The following is a 14,155-nucleotide window of genomic DNA, read 5'->3' as shown; positions in this document are numbered from 1 at the left end:
ACAAGTACTGCCACGTTTATTAACTACGAAAAAGGAAGATTGGGGTGCAATCTCAGCCTGTAAACAAAAGCATGATGAAGACACAAGTGATTATTATGCCCGATTTGAAAAATGTTTTGGTGTAAATAGTGGTATAAAAGCAAGTAGTGAGTCGTATCCACATTTATTTGTGACAAAATTAGTGGAAAATGCATTGCCTCCAGTGAAGAATAGAATATTGAAATTCGAGAGTACCTGGCAAAGTAACACTCCGTCACAAATGCTACAAATGTTACAGTATCATCACAATAGAATTAGAGATGAACAAGAACACGAACAAAGACGTATGAAGGATACAAAAATGAAAATGCTAGTTTCCCAGACAGTACCAGCGGATGGTCACAAAAAGGGTGTGACACATTCCGGAGATTCAGCAGTTCCTGTAAAAGGAACATGCAATTATTGTAAACAACTAGGCCATTATGTACACGATTGTCAAGTCCTGAAGCGTAATATAGCTATAGGTATTGCAAAAGAAAGACCACGACCACTCAGACAGGATCAGAATGAACAAGGAGCTACGCAGCATGGACAGTCTATGCCAGCTCAGCAACAGTCTATGCCAGCCTCACAACAATCCATACAGTTTGTGCCAGCTGCACCACCGTTGCCTGTTACTGCCACACAAACAACAACACGACAAATGTATCAGACTGCACAGTATGAATATCCTGAGTATCAGCGTTACGCATGAACTAGCCTAGAGAGGGAAGTTGACTTACCCCTTATTGAGATTCCTGTAGATCAAGAAGGACCTTATGTACATAGTGAATTATTAGGTCAAGATAGAAAATTCTTACTCGATACAGGGGCAAGTCGAACAACCATAAAACGTAGTGAAGTTCCAGGGGCACCCCTCTCAGGCTCTCAAAATGTTTCCCTTGGTTTTTCAGGAAAGCCTATTGTTAATGAGGTATCACAGCCACTTCCACTTACGATTGGTCCCTTGACACGAACTACTGATTTACTGCTTACCAAATCTTGTCCAGAAAACCTGTTAGGTATAAAGACATTGAAAGCCCTAGGGGCTATTATCTGTTGTTCTCCGGAAGCAGTAAGATTGTTTTTACGGGATTTTAAAGGTCATTATGTATCCAGAGACATGGATCACCGATTACAGACTTTACCAGCACATCTATGGGCACAAGGCCCTACTGATGTTGGTTGCATGAACATTACACCATACCGAGTCACATTAAAGGCAGGAGTGGTACTACCACGAATGCGACAATACAAGTTACCGCAAGATGCTGTAGTGGCTTTGCTGAAAATCATTGACGAGCTAATTGCCCAAGGAGTAGTTGTAGAAACAGACTCCAATGTATGTAATTCACCGATAATTCCGATTCTTAAACGAACAGATCCTACAGCCCCGCCAGTGTATCGATTGGTTATTGATTTACGCGAATTAAACAAATGCATTGTGCCACAATTTCCTGTGGTCCCCGATATCTCATCATTATTGACAGCCATTGATTCCGAAGCAACATTCTTTACTGTAATTGATCTCAAGAATGCCTTTTTCAGCGTCCCCATAGATCCGGAAAGCCAATATTTGTTCGGATTCAGTTTAAATGGGCGTAGCTTTAAATTCTCACGCGCACCTCAAGGATTTACAGAAAGCCCCAGCATCTATAGCCAAGCACTGAAACGAGAACTTGACAGTATCCACATGCCAGTTAACACTGCCTTGCTTCAATATGTCGATGATCTGCTGATCACCGCCCGAAGCGAACCCGAATGTGAAAAGGCTTCTCTGACAGTTTTACATTTTCTAGCCGACAAGGGGCACAAGGTATCTCCTTCTAAGCTGCAATTCTGTGTCCAGCGAGTTATTTATCTTGGTCACTCGCTGTCCAAGGAGGGAAGGAGGCTTACACCAGATCGCATTCAGTTAATTGCTAACATGTCAATACCCAAGACACAAAAGGAGGTGCGGGCTTTCATAGGCCTCACTTCATATTGTAGGCAGTGGATCCCTCAGTACGCATTTCTAGCAAAACCACTCATTCAGTTGACAACACAGGAGGCAGCCACATCGACTGTCCTCCCTTGGACCCAGGAACACACACAAGCTTTTGAAAGCTTAAAGAAAGCTCTATGTCAAGCACCTGTTTTAGCGACACCATGTTACAGCAAACATTTTACACTCTTTGTTACAGAACGCGAAGGTACTGCCTTGTCAGTACTCACTCAGGAACAAGCAGGATCACGCAAGCCATGTGCTTATTTTTCCAGTACATTAGATCCCGTAGCTCAGGCTTTGCCTGCGTGCCTGAAATCAGTGGCAGCAACAGCTTTAGCAATCAGACAAAGCGATGCCATAGTGTTAGGACATCCATTGACAGTACAAGTACCACATGCAGTAGAAGCCCTTGTGAACCGAACGCAAACACAACACTTGACCATAGCAAGACTTACCGGTTATGAACTGACGTTGTTTCAGCCACACATAGAGATCCGACGTTGTAATACATTGAATCCTGCTACACTTTTACCTGTAATTGGAACAGACCCACTAGCTCATGATTGTGTTGAAGTTATTGAAATAAAGACGAAACCCAGACAAGACTTAACAGACGTTCCATTGTTAGATCCAGACCTGACGTTGTATGTAGATGGATCGTGCATGAGAACAAGTACAGGAGATTTAGTGGCCGCGTATGCAGTCACAACAGACACTGAAGTTATTGAAACAAACTGTATAGATACTTTGTCAGCCCAAGCAGCAGAACTTATTGCTCTAACACAAGCCTGTATTCAAGCCACAAGTAAGAAAGTTAACATATACACTGATTCACGTTATGCATTTGGAGTCGTACATGACTTCGGGGTGCTTTGGCGAGAGAGGGGTTATTTAACTTCTCATGGGACCCATATTCAGCATGGGTCTCTCATTCATGCTTTGTTAGACGCAATCCATCTGCCCACAGCTATATCGATTATGAAATGTAAAGCACACACGAAGGTTACTGATATCATTTCTCAAGGCAATGATTTAGCTGACAGAACAGCTAAACAGACTGCTCAGACTCGCACATCCGACATGACAAAGACAATAGTTCGGACACCAATACAGTGTATGACGATTAAGGATCCCGCACTTGATATAATTGACATACAGTCACATGCCACAACAGAAGAAATAAAGAAATGGACTGAACTAGGAGGGATCCAGACAGATCAGGGATGGGTGACAAAGGAGAAATCTGTATGGTTTCTTCCTGACTCTATGGTTCAAGCCATTATAGCTACAATTCACAGTCCGGCGCATTTAGGAGAGAAAGCCATGCTAGACAGCATTCAACACATTTGGTTTAATAAACATTTACGAACAGCAGCTAAACAAAAAGTCCGTACCTGTATGATATGTTGTCAGTTCAACCCAGGAAAAAGTGTTCCCGTAGAGCAGGGTGGATTTCAGCCTCCTAATCATCCTTTCGAAGCCCTCCAGATGGATTATATCCAGATGGAACGATGTCGAGGATTCAAATATGTTCTTGTAGTTGTCTGCGCTCTTTCCCGATGGACTGAGGCGTACCCAGTATCAGATTACACTGCCCCGACCACTGCCAAGCAGCTAGTTCGAGAATTCTTCCCACGGTACGGTTTACCACGTGTTGTGTATTCAGATAACGGCCAGCCTTTCTCATCCGAATTAATGAAACATGTTTCACTTTTGCTGGGATATCAGTGGAAGTTTCATTGTGTCCGACACCCCGAGGCAGCAGGTCTCGTGGAACGACATAATCAAATTTTGAAAATCAGATTGTCAAAAATATGTCAGGAGAAAGGTGTTGACTGGATAGTAGCCTTACCAGTTGCACTATTTTACATAAGAATGGTAGCACACTCTCGAACAGGGCTATCCCCTTATGAGGTGATCTTTGGTAGACCACCGAATATGTGGGGGACGCCTATACCCCGTAAAATAACTGATGTTGATTGTAATATGCTGACAGATTACCTGGCTTCCTTGATGTCTGCACTACAATCTTGTCGTTCACAGGTAGCTGCAGCCTTTCCTGACAACACTGAGGTGAAACCCCATGACGTAATCCCGGGCGATTATGTCCTTGTGAGGAACTTTGACAGAAAGACTCAACTGGAGCCCAGGTGGAAGACACCTAAGCTCGTCCTGTTGACCACAAGGACAGCCGTGAAGATCGAAGGAAGAAAAGGTTGGATCCATTCAAGCCACATCAAGAAATTTCATGGACTTCCTTCAGATATAAACAGTCCTCCTCGTGTGTCTTCACCCATTGACTCAAAGCTACCTTTGGCTGAGGCCAGTAGCACAGACCTTTACAAACTGAAACTTAGACCCAGGCCATCGGACGATTTGATTGTTTAAGTCCTCTCCTAGGTGAAGCGGTTGAATCTGTCCCGACATGTATCCCTTAGGTCTGAATCATGAACAATCAAGAACAATGTTGAAACGACATGCATACTGTAAAGCACTGCGTAGCCACTGTATAATGACATTATTAATTTTGTTTTTCTTGAGTTTTATAATAATTACTGCAAGTATATTGTTGCATATGTATTATCCTGTTTCTAAACATATTTTCAATATAACTGATGAACATTCTTTTAGTGACCTACCCCCACATGAATTATCCTATAGACTTGCGCTGCGTAATAACACTTTCATTAGTATGTTACATCATTCCCATCAGACTAGTAATGCCACTAATTGTTGGGTGTGTGGCCGACTCCCTCCCTATCAGAATAACAAAGGAGTTCTGCCTTTCTTCCCCCATCCGTTCACACATAATGGCTCCTGTGGAGCATGGTTTAGTTTACTAAATTCCATAGACTCAGACACAGCAGTTTATCAACACCATTGGATATGGGGAAATCTGAATCTAGTTTTATTCAAAGTCTGTTACCCTGATAAGGAGGGTCACCCCAGTAGAACAGGAACTGATCTAGAAAATGAAGTGTATGGATTAGGTAATTTTACACCTAATCTTATGATTCTGAATGTCGAATCCGAAGTTGAACTAATTCTGCCCACTATGTCAGTATTTCCAGTTAAGGGTGAATTATGTGTAAGAAAAGTTGGTTCCATACATATGGGCCATAGCAAATGCATTACTACAGTAGAATATAGTGATCAAGGTAAATCTTCATTTAGAGCTTCTCGCCATTCCTACTTTATATGTGGTCAGACCGCATATATACGTCTGCCTCTAGATTGGGATGGTACCTGTTACATAGCATTCCTTTTGCCACCTGTTTTCCTAGCTCCTCCTGATTATTATCGAAATGTTCATTTAGTACACAATAGAGAGCGAAGAGATCTCCCAGTTGTCGATTATACTGAGACGGCATGGGACAAGTATGTAGATTTCAATAAAGGTATCTTTCCCTATATAGGTACAATTTCAAATAGTAAGCTGATACGTAGGCTAACCAAGACTCTTGAAGCTGTAGTGAATGAGACTATAGCCGCCCTAGGCAATCTGACAGAGGAGCAATCGGTGATGAGAATTGTTGTTCTTCAGAATCGTCTTGTCCTTGACGTCATCCTGGCCGATAGGGGCGGAGCTTGTAGGGTCATCGGATCCAGCTGCTGCATATTCATACCAGAAAATTCGCCATCTGTATATAAAGCTATAACCCGCCTTCATAAGATTGTGAGCCAGATACACGAGAACCCAGGCACTTGGACGTGGTCCGGGTGGTTTTGGAGTGTGATATCAGCCTGGGGATGGAGAGTTCTGTCCTTCCTAGGTATTGGCCTCCTTATAATATTCAGTTGCTGCTTATGCCTGCAATGTGGACCAGCGATTTGTGGTCTGTGTGCCACATCGTGTATTCCACATCAAGGTTTTCGTTCAAAATCCCGGAAGAAGAAAGAAGAAGAAATGATGCTCCATGAGCAAATCGATGGACTAATGAAGATTGATGTTTCTTGACGGGCAAGTAGGGGACAAGGAGGGAATGTGGAAATGTGGATTTTCCTGATCAGTTATGTCCCCTATCTTGGACCCCAACGGTTCTATGTGCATGTTACAAGCACCTGTATGTTCCCTCCAGTTCCAGTTTCAAAGACGCAAACACATGTGCGTCCACCATCAACATGTCCTCTGTCAGATCCGCCATCAATGGGCTGGATATTCGATTCCTAAGTATGAAAGGCCACCGACTTTATATGGCTAAGTTACTCCATTTTTGCAGTTCAGGCAGAGTAGGCCCGATTCTGTCCTCAAAGCCTTTCCCTGCTCTCTGCCTCTGACAGCATCAGTTTGAGCTCGCATCTGTATCCATGAACTTTGTCCTACTTCCTGTGCAGCTAACGGTGCCTGCCTCGGCCAGTTTCGCCTGCCTGCCAAGAAGCTGTATTTCACCTTCGAATTATCTACTTTGCTCCTCAGCCGATGCATTCCTGTCTAGTAGTTTAGGTAAACATTTCCTTTAGCTCCCAAGCAAAGGGCTCGGTTTTTTCCGTCCTCATGCAAGTAAATCATAGCCCTGTTGCCATGGAAAGTTTCTGCCTCTCGCATCTCATATAGACACTTAGACGCTTGTACACGCACACACACAGTCAGTATAGAATAGATTCTGTCCGAGAGTCCTTCCTTGTGGATAACATAGTTCTTTAAACATAGGATGTTAGATATGATTTGGGATTAGGTTGACTTGACCCCCTAGACTTTTTGTCTCCACATGTAGAGCTAAATGTCAAGTCCCCTTCACCCCCTAGTTACACGTCAATTACACGTCATGCTGCTGCGCGCGCATCTATGCCAAGTATTATCTTATAGATCCACCTATGCACAACATCATGACCAATCATGTTTCTTCTTACTCCTTATTACGCCCATTTTCGGTTACGCACTTACAGTATCGTTTCTCTTATCAATTGTTACGCCTTCTACATTGGTTTCATTGTAATGTATGATCTATAAAAGCAATTTCCTGTCAATAAAGTATGTACTTCACTTCCTGAACCCCCGTGGTGACGGAACCTGAAGGCCGCGACTCGAGTCGGCCATTTTGGAATAAAGCCCATTCAGAAACCTCTTATACCACGGATTCTGCCTCTTATTATTCTGAGCTATTTTATTTAAGATTCCGTATGAAATTCAGTCCAGGTAAAAGAATATTTACCACACTCTGACTGGAACTGGGCATAAAGAGGATCCTACAAACCTGTCCTCAGAACACTCACGGACCTTTATGGATCAGAAGAAGGACTGCCCTGCCTTCTGAAGAACTGAAGGAAGACTGGACCTGCTTGCCTTCAACCTAGGACCCCAGACGTTACTCGGGGTAACTGGCCATTACAACGAGGCTGTTACCCCGCAAGTCATTACATCGCATGTGTTGTAACGCATGCGATGTAACAACGCATAGTTATTACTATGCATACCATTAAATTGCATGCGCTTTTACAACGCATGCGATGTTATGGCTATCCACATTGTTGTGAGGAAGCTGAGGCTGTTCCGTTTCCTCACAACGACGTGCACCGGAAGAGAGACCACGCTGGAACCAGGAGAGAGGAACCACGAGGAGAGAGAGGTAAGGGGGATTGTGCTTGGGGTGAGGGTTACTTTTTTAGGGTTTAGGGTAGTGTTGAAGTACTGTTGTAATCTTTGTGTAGTGTAGGATTGGGTTTTAGGATTTAGGGTAGTGTCGGGGGGTCGTGCAGGGTAGTGTTAGAGTGTAGGGACCAGACTGGGGGTAGGGGGAGGGTTGTGCTTGGGGTAGTGTTTTAGGGTTAAGGGTAGTGTTTTGGTGTTTGTGTAGTGTAGGGTAGGGTTTTAGGGTTTAGGGTAGTGTTGGGGGTCATGCAGGGTAGTATTGGAGCGTAGGGACTGGACTGGGGGTAGAGGGAGGGTTGTGCGGGGGTAGTGTTTTAGGGTTTAGGGTAGTGTTGTGGTGTTTGTGTAGGGTAGTGTTTTAGGATTTAGGATAGTGTCGGGGGTCGTGCAGGGTAGTGTAATGTTATTGTAGGGAGAGGACTGGGGGTCAGGGGATGGTCGTGCAGTGGTACTACATTAGGGTTTAGGGTAGGGTAGGGTGGAGTCACTTACCTTGCAAACGTTTACCATGAGTTGAAATGGCATGCGTGGTAAAGGCATAGTTGTGGTAACATTTTTGGTTGTAATGGTGCTCATTGTAATTGACATCGCGTAGTAATACCCACATTGTCATGGCATGCGTGGTATTGCTATGCAATGAAATCAGTCATATTTGTTACTCAGTGGTGAATTGGCTGACCGGTCTGAGCTACAGGGACACAATCAGCTCCCAGAGGCCTTGCGGGGCTCTGTTGGAGTAAGGTCTATACCCTACATGGTGCCCCAGGGTCCCGGCCCCTGGCTGGTGCTTTCGTCCTGCCCACACTACAAAAGCTGGGACTTTTTCAACAGAGGAACAGTAGGAGACTGTGACCGCCATCAAGTCATAGCTGTTGTCGTCTAATCACTGGTTGAGTTCATCTTGCCGGTTTGCCCTGCTGCAGGAGATCTGACTTCTAGAAAGGTTTATACGTCTGAACGTACAGAGCTTCAGCAGAACTGATGCAGGGCGCGAGTAGGTAGATTGACCCGAATAGGCAGTGAGTAAGAACCACCTGGCATATAATATATCACTCTGACAATCATCAATGAATGAAACATTCCTACTCAGGTATTACTTTAAAAGAAAGAAAGAAATACAACCATTAATATAAATATTGGATGTAAGTTATTTATTAAGCCTTAAAATGTTCTCCAATCCTATACTACTCAAGATGAAGGGTGCAAATAAAACAGTCAAAGCGTAATATTCAGCTCAATGGGCATTATTACAGTGTAGTTGAAAAAGGAATGCACTTTCCTGCACAGTCTTTTCCAGACACATTAGCTCTATCTGCTCATGTCAAGGTGGTTAAATGGTATCTGTGCTTGAGTTGAAAATCTGCTGGGATTTAACATCCATCACTTGTGCATTTAGTTTTTAATGTTTTACTCCTGTCAGAGTGTACACAGTCAAATGATCTTTACAACTCTCTCTCTACTTGTCATTTATAGCACTGCCTATCATTGTATGGCATTCTAAAGCCTGTTGCAAAGTCTTCAAAATATATCAAGACAATACCTGTCTTTGCTCTTGTGTGCAACTTGCTATGACTGTGAATCCAGGCAGCAGCAGATGACATGGGCCCAGTCCAAATCAACAGCTCATAGCTATGACTGGCTCAGGGTGAATCATACAGAGCATCGCTTTACAGCATGAAACAGGGTCTGTACAGGGTAATGTTGGAGATGGCCATCCATTTCAGGAACAGAATCCCATTCATGGCCATCCATTTCAGGAACAAAGTCCCGTTCATGGCCATCCATTTCAGGAACAAAGTCCCGGTCATGGCCATCCATTTCAGGAACAAAGTCCCGTTCATGGCCATCCATTTCAGGAACAAAGTCCAGGTCATGACCATCCAATTCAGGAACAAAGTCCAGGTCATGGCCATCCATTTCAGGAACAAAGTCCCGTTCATGGCCATCCATTTCAGGAACAAAGTCCCGGTCATGGCCATCCATTTCAGGAACAAAGTCCCGGTCATGGCCATCCATTTCAGGAACAAAGTCCTGGTCATGGCCATCCATTTCAGGAACAAAGTCCAGGTCATGGCCATCCATTTCAGGAACAAAGTCCCGTTCATGGCCATCCATTTCAGGAACAAAGTCCTGGTCATGGCCATCCATTTCAGGAACAAAGTCCCGGTCATGGCCATCCATTTCAGGAACAACGTCCTGGTCATGGCCATCCATTTCAGGAACAAAGTCCCGGTCATGGCCATCCATTTCAGGAACAAAGTCCTGGTCATGGCCATCCATTTCATGAACAAAGTCCCGTTCATGGCCATCCATTTCAGGAACAAAGCCCTGGTCATGGCCATCCATTTCAGGAACAACGTCCTGGTCATGGCCATCCATTTCAGGAACAAAGTCCCGGTCATGGCCATCCATTTCAGGAACAAAGTCCTGGTCATGGCCATCCATTTCAGGAACAAAGTCCCGGTCATGGCCATCCATTTCAGGAACAAAGTCTTGTTCATGGCCATCCATTTCAGGAACAAAGTCCCGGTCATGGCCATCCATTTCAGGAACAAAGTCCCGTTCATGGCCATCCATTTCAGGAACAAAGTCCTGGTCATGGCCATCCATTTCAGGAACAAAGTCCCGTTCATGGCCATCCATTTCAGGAACAAAGTCCCGTTCATGGCCATCCATTTCAGGAACAAAGTCCTGGTCATGGCCATCCATTTCAGGAACAAAGTCCCGGTCATGGCCATCCATTTCAGGAACAAAGTCCCGTTCATGGCCATCCATTTCAGGAACAAAGTCCTGGTCATGGCCATCCATTTCAGGAACAAAGTCCCGGTCATGGCCATCCATTTCCAAGTCAATCTGCTGTCACTCTCCCATCTCAAAATGGCTCTCTTTTTCTGGTAGGTATTTTCTTGACAATGTTCCTGCATGCATTATAAAAGCATGCGCGCAATTGGAATATTGATCTAGTCTCAGAATAATCTATTGCCAATTCAGAGGCCTTCTATGAATGATCATTTCAGAAGCTGATAATTCTGCAGTAGCTGCACCACATTACATAAAATAAATATTCTTGCACGCAGCTTGACTAAAGGAGTTTAGAAAAACATATATAGTGATTCCCCCCAAAATCACACTTTTAAAAATAGCCTCATTGCACAAACTGAGTAGTATTAACTTTGATTTATGAAATAAAAGGACATTAATAGCATATTTACAACTGTAATACAGTCAGAGATGTAGGTGTGGTACAAAAGTATGAGAGTGTACATCATATCCCTAATAACCATGAACACATTGAGAATCAAATATTAAAGAACTATGATGTAAAAGAAGGGCCTTTCACTTTACTTACTTGACATTCTTTGTATTTTCTTTGGAGACTGATTGAGAGGGATCTGAAATAAACTGCACAGTACACTTATTTAATGGAGTGGACAAACCATGAATACATATGCAATGAAAAGCACTTTGGCAGAGCACAGACACGCAAGCCTCTTGTTTTCAGTTTTTTTAATATAAACTAGACATCTAAAAGTGCACAGGACAAAAGCGTATGCTGAACATAGCAGATTATAAGTCTCAATCTCCAGGGACCCACGGCCCAGTGTTCCTTCTCTATTTGTTTCCAAAATGAATGAAATGCCACTCGCTGAGACCTACATCACCCATTGCTGCCCCTTCCACTGGAGACAGATCTGATGAAAACAAGAATCTTGACAATATCTCCCCTTCCGTGTTGCTACATTTCTGATCATCCCATAGTTCCCCAATGAGCTGTTTCTCCGTTTCCTAAGATTATTAATTTCATCAAACAGGCAGTGTAAGGCATGCTAAAAAACACTCATCTGACAATACAGCAAGATTATACGAAATTAAAACAAGTGCAAATGCATTATTTTGTGCCATATTTTAGTGAAAAATATATCCTTGTGCCAGCTTTTGACAGGAGAGCGCATCTAAAGATGAGCACTCGCACTTTGCTTTCTTGTGCCATTCACTGTACCGTAAATAGAGCGTATTTACTCAAATTAGGTATTTTCATTAAGATGAATTATGTAGAATTCTCAGCATTTCTCAAACTACGCCATAGTAATTTACATTTTGCCTAGGCCTAATACACACCCAGCCCAAAGGTTTTCCGCAGTGTCAGTGTTTGTAGGAAAGTGCTGCTTTGGCAGGGTGACCCCCACTTTTTGCCTGACTCTGAATGCAACTTTGACTGTATCTGCACTCTGTTCCTGCTAATCATGTTCCCAGGGCCTGTGTTCTTTACCGTAACTATACCTTTGTTTCCACAATTGGCGCACCTCTGGCCCACATATAAGCCCCTTGTAAAAGGTATCAGTGGCAGGGTATGCAACTGCATTCAAGCCAGCCTGGCTGAAGACAGCTGAAATGCCAGAAACCGGTCCTAGGAAGCTTGTTTCCGGTCCAGGGAAGACATGACTTGGCAGTTCGGGCTGGACTGTTCCCATGAGGCACAGGGTCAGACTGATTTGCATATGGCCATGTCTGAACTGGGGTGGCAGAGTGGGCTAAAGAACGGTGATGGATTAAACCCAGATCAGTTGACTGGGGGTGAGTGCTTGCAATGTTCAACACTCCGTCCATCATTTCCTTTGGTTTTTGCTTTTCATTACTTGGCGCCGAGGGGGCGTATCACGGGTGGAGCATGGGTGATCCTGTGCAACCACCTATGTGCTGCTTTAATTTACCTAGCGCCGAGGGGGCGTACCACGGGTGGAGCATGGGTGATCATGTGCAACCACCCAAGCGCTATGTGCTGCTTTAATTTACTTAGCGCCGAGGGGGCGTACCACGGGTGGAGCATGGGTGATCCTGTGCAACCACCTAAGCGCTATGTGCTGCTTTTCATTACTTAGCGCCGAGAGGGAGTGCCATGGTGGAGCATGGGTGATCCTGTGCAACCACCTAAGCGCTATGTGCTGCTTTTCATTACTTAGCGCCGAGAGGGAGTGCCACGGGTGGAGCATGGGTGATCCTGTGCAACCACCTAAGCGCTATATACTGCTTTTCATTACTTAGCGCCAAGAGGAAGTGCCACGGGTGGAGCATGGGTGATCCTGTGCAACCACCTAAGCGCTATGTGCTGCTTTTCATGACTTAGCGCCGAGGGGGCGTACCACGGGTGGAGCATGGGTGATCCTGTGCAACCACCTCAGCGCTATGTGCTGCTTTTCATTACTTAGCGCCGAGGGGGCGTACCACGGGTGGAGTATGGGTGATCCTGTGCAACCACCTAAGTGCTATGTGCTGCTTTTCATTACTTAGCGCCGAGGGGGCGTGCCACGGGTGGAGCATGGGTGATCCTGTGCAACCACCTAAGCGCTATGTGCTGCTTTTCATGACTTAGCGCCGAGGGGGCGTACCACGGGTGGAGCATGGGTGATCCTGTGCAACCACCTCAGCGCTATGTGCTGCTTTTCATTACTTAGCGCCGAGGGGGCGTACCACGGGTGGAGTATGGGTGATCCTGTGCAACCACCTAAGTGCTATGTGCTGCTTTTCATTACTTAGCGCCGAGTGGGCGTGCCACGGGTGGAGCATGGGTGATCCTGTGCAACCACCTAAGCGCTATGTGCAGCTTTTCATGACTTGGCGCCGAGGGGGCCTACATCCTTTAGCCGTGGGACACTCAGCATACGTGTGTATTATATGCCGCAAAAAGTTTACACTTGGGGGAACACGAGCTTTTTAAGTCTGAATCACTGAAGAGAACTGCCAACAATAAATGTTTCTATTTAAATACAGGGCACCCTACCTTGTCAGCTACAAGGGCTATTTAAGGGTTAACTATTTAGAGCTTCATTTATGAAAAACGTTGCATTGCTGGAGTCAGAGAGACACCCTTGCACCATGGAGTAGAGGTGTCTCTGTGGCACGCGACAGCTGTTTCAGCTAGTGAAAGGGGAGGAGAGTGCCATATTTTGGTAAATTTGGCACTCTGTGAAGAAGTGGTGAATCTACCCCTTCGTATTATCTACTTTAGCCTCCGAGGACCCACTGGAGTCTGTGCACACTATACCCTACTTTGGTATAGTGCACACCGAGCCAGCGTCCGCCAGGGTTCATTACACATCCTCTCTGGTATTTAAACAAGTCCTTCCCTTCTTACGTGCCCGCACGCGCTGCCGAAAGCGCCTGTAGCCGTGCATCAGTTTTGTGGCAGGGATCGCTGGTCTTTTAATAAAAACTCATGCACAAGGTCACCAGTATGCGTCTACAGCCATGGATATGTGTCATTGACAGACACACCACACACAGCGCGTCCATGTGCTTCTCACCACAGCACGTCACATCCGTACCCAGAGGCGTGTAGTGTCACAGACTCTATTATAGTTCATTGAAACCTTCACAGTCTCTGAAAGGCGCTTTAACCGATTCCTCGAATTGTAAATTCACTTAACACCGAAAAGACTCCTCTAAAGTGCTGAACAGACAGAATCGCAGCACATAATAGACAAGGGTACACAGCACCCAACAAACCCACGTGTAACATGCGAAAGACACACATACATCACACCCCACGTGCACACATACTC

At 44.8% G+C, this 14,155-nt stretch overlaps 1 protein-coding gene across 2 annotated transcripts in view; it reads right to left on the bottom strand.

Annotated features, from left to right (window-relative positions):
• Positions 1-14,155, bottom strand: part of LOC146829972 (GTPase IMAP family member 9-like) — a 93,971-nt gene that overhangs the window by 78,808 nt on the left and 1,008 nt on the right. For both annotated transcript variants that reach the window (XM_085604001.1, XM_085604004.1), the window contains exon 2: positions 10,945-10,997. In XM_085604001.1, the coding sequence (XP_085460127.1) occupies positions 10,945-10,997 (53 nt within the window). The remainder of the gene's footprint in view (positions 1-10,944; positions 10,998-14,155) is intronic.

Source organism: Triturus cristatus, chromosome 5_1 (genome assembly GCF_964204655.1).
Source record: "Triturus cristatus chromosome 5_1, aTriCri1.1, whole genome shotgun sequence".
In the NCBI taxonomy this organism is placed as follows: Eukaryota; Metazoa; Chordata; class Amphibia; order Caudata; family Salamandridae; genus Triturus; species Triturus cristatus.
This window is presented reverse-complemented; position numbering and strand designations above follow the sequence as displayed.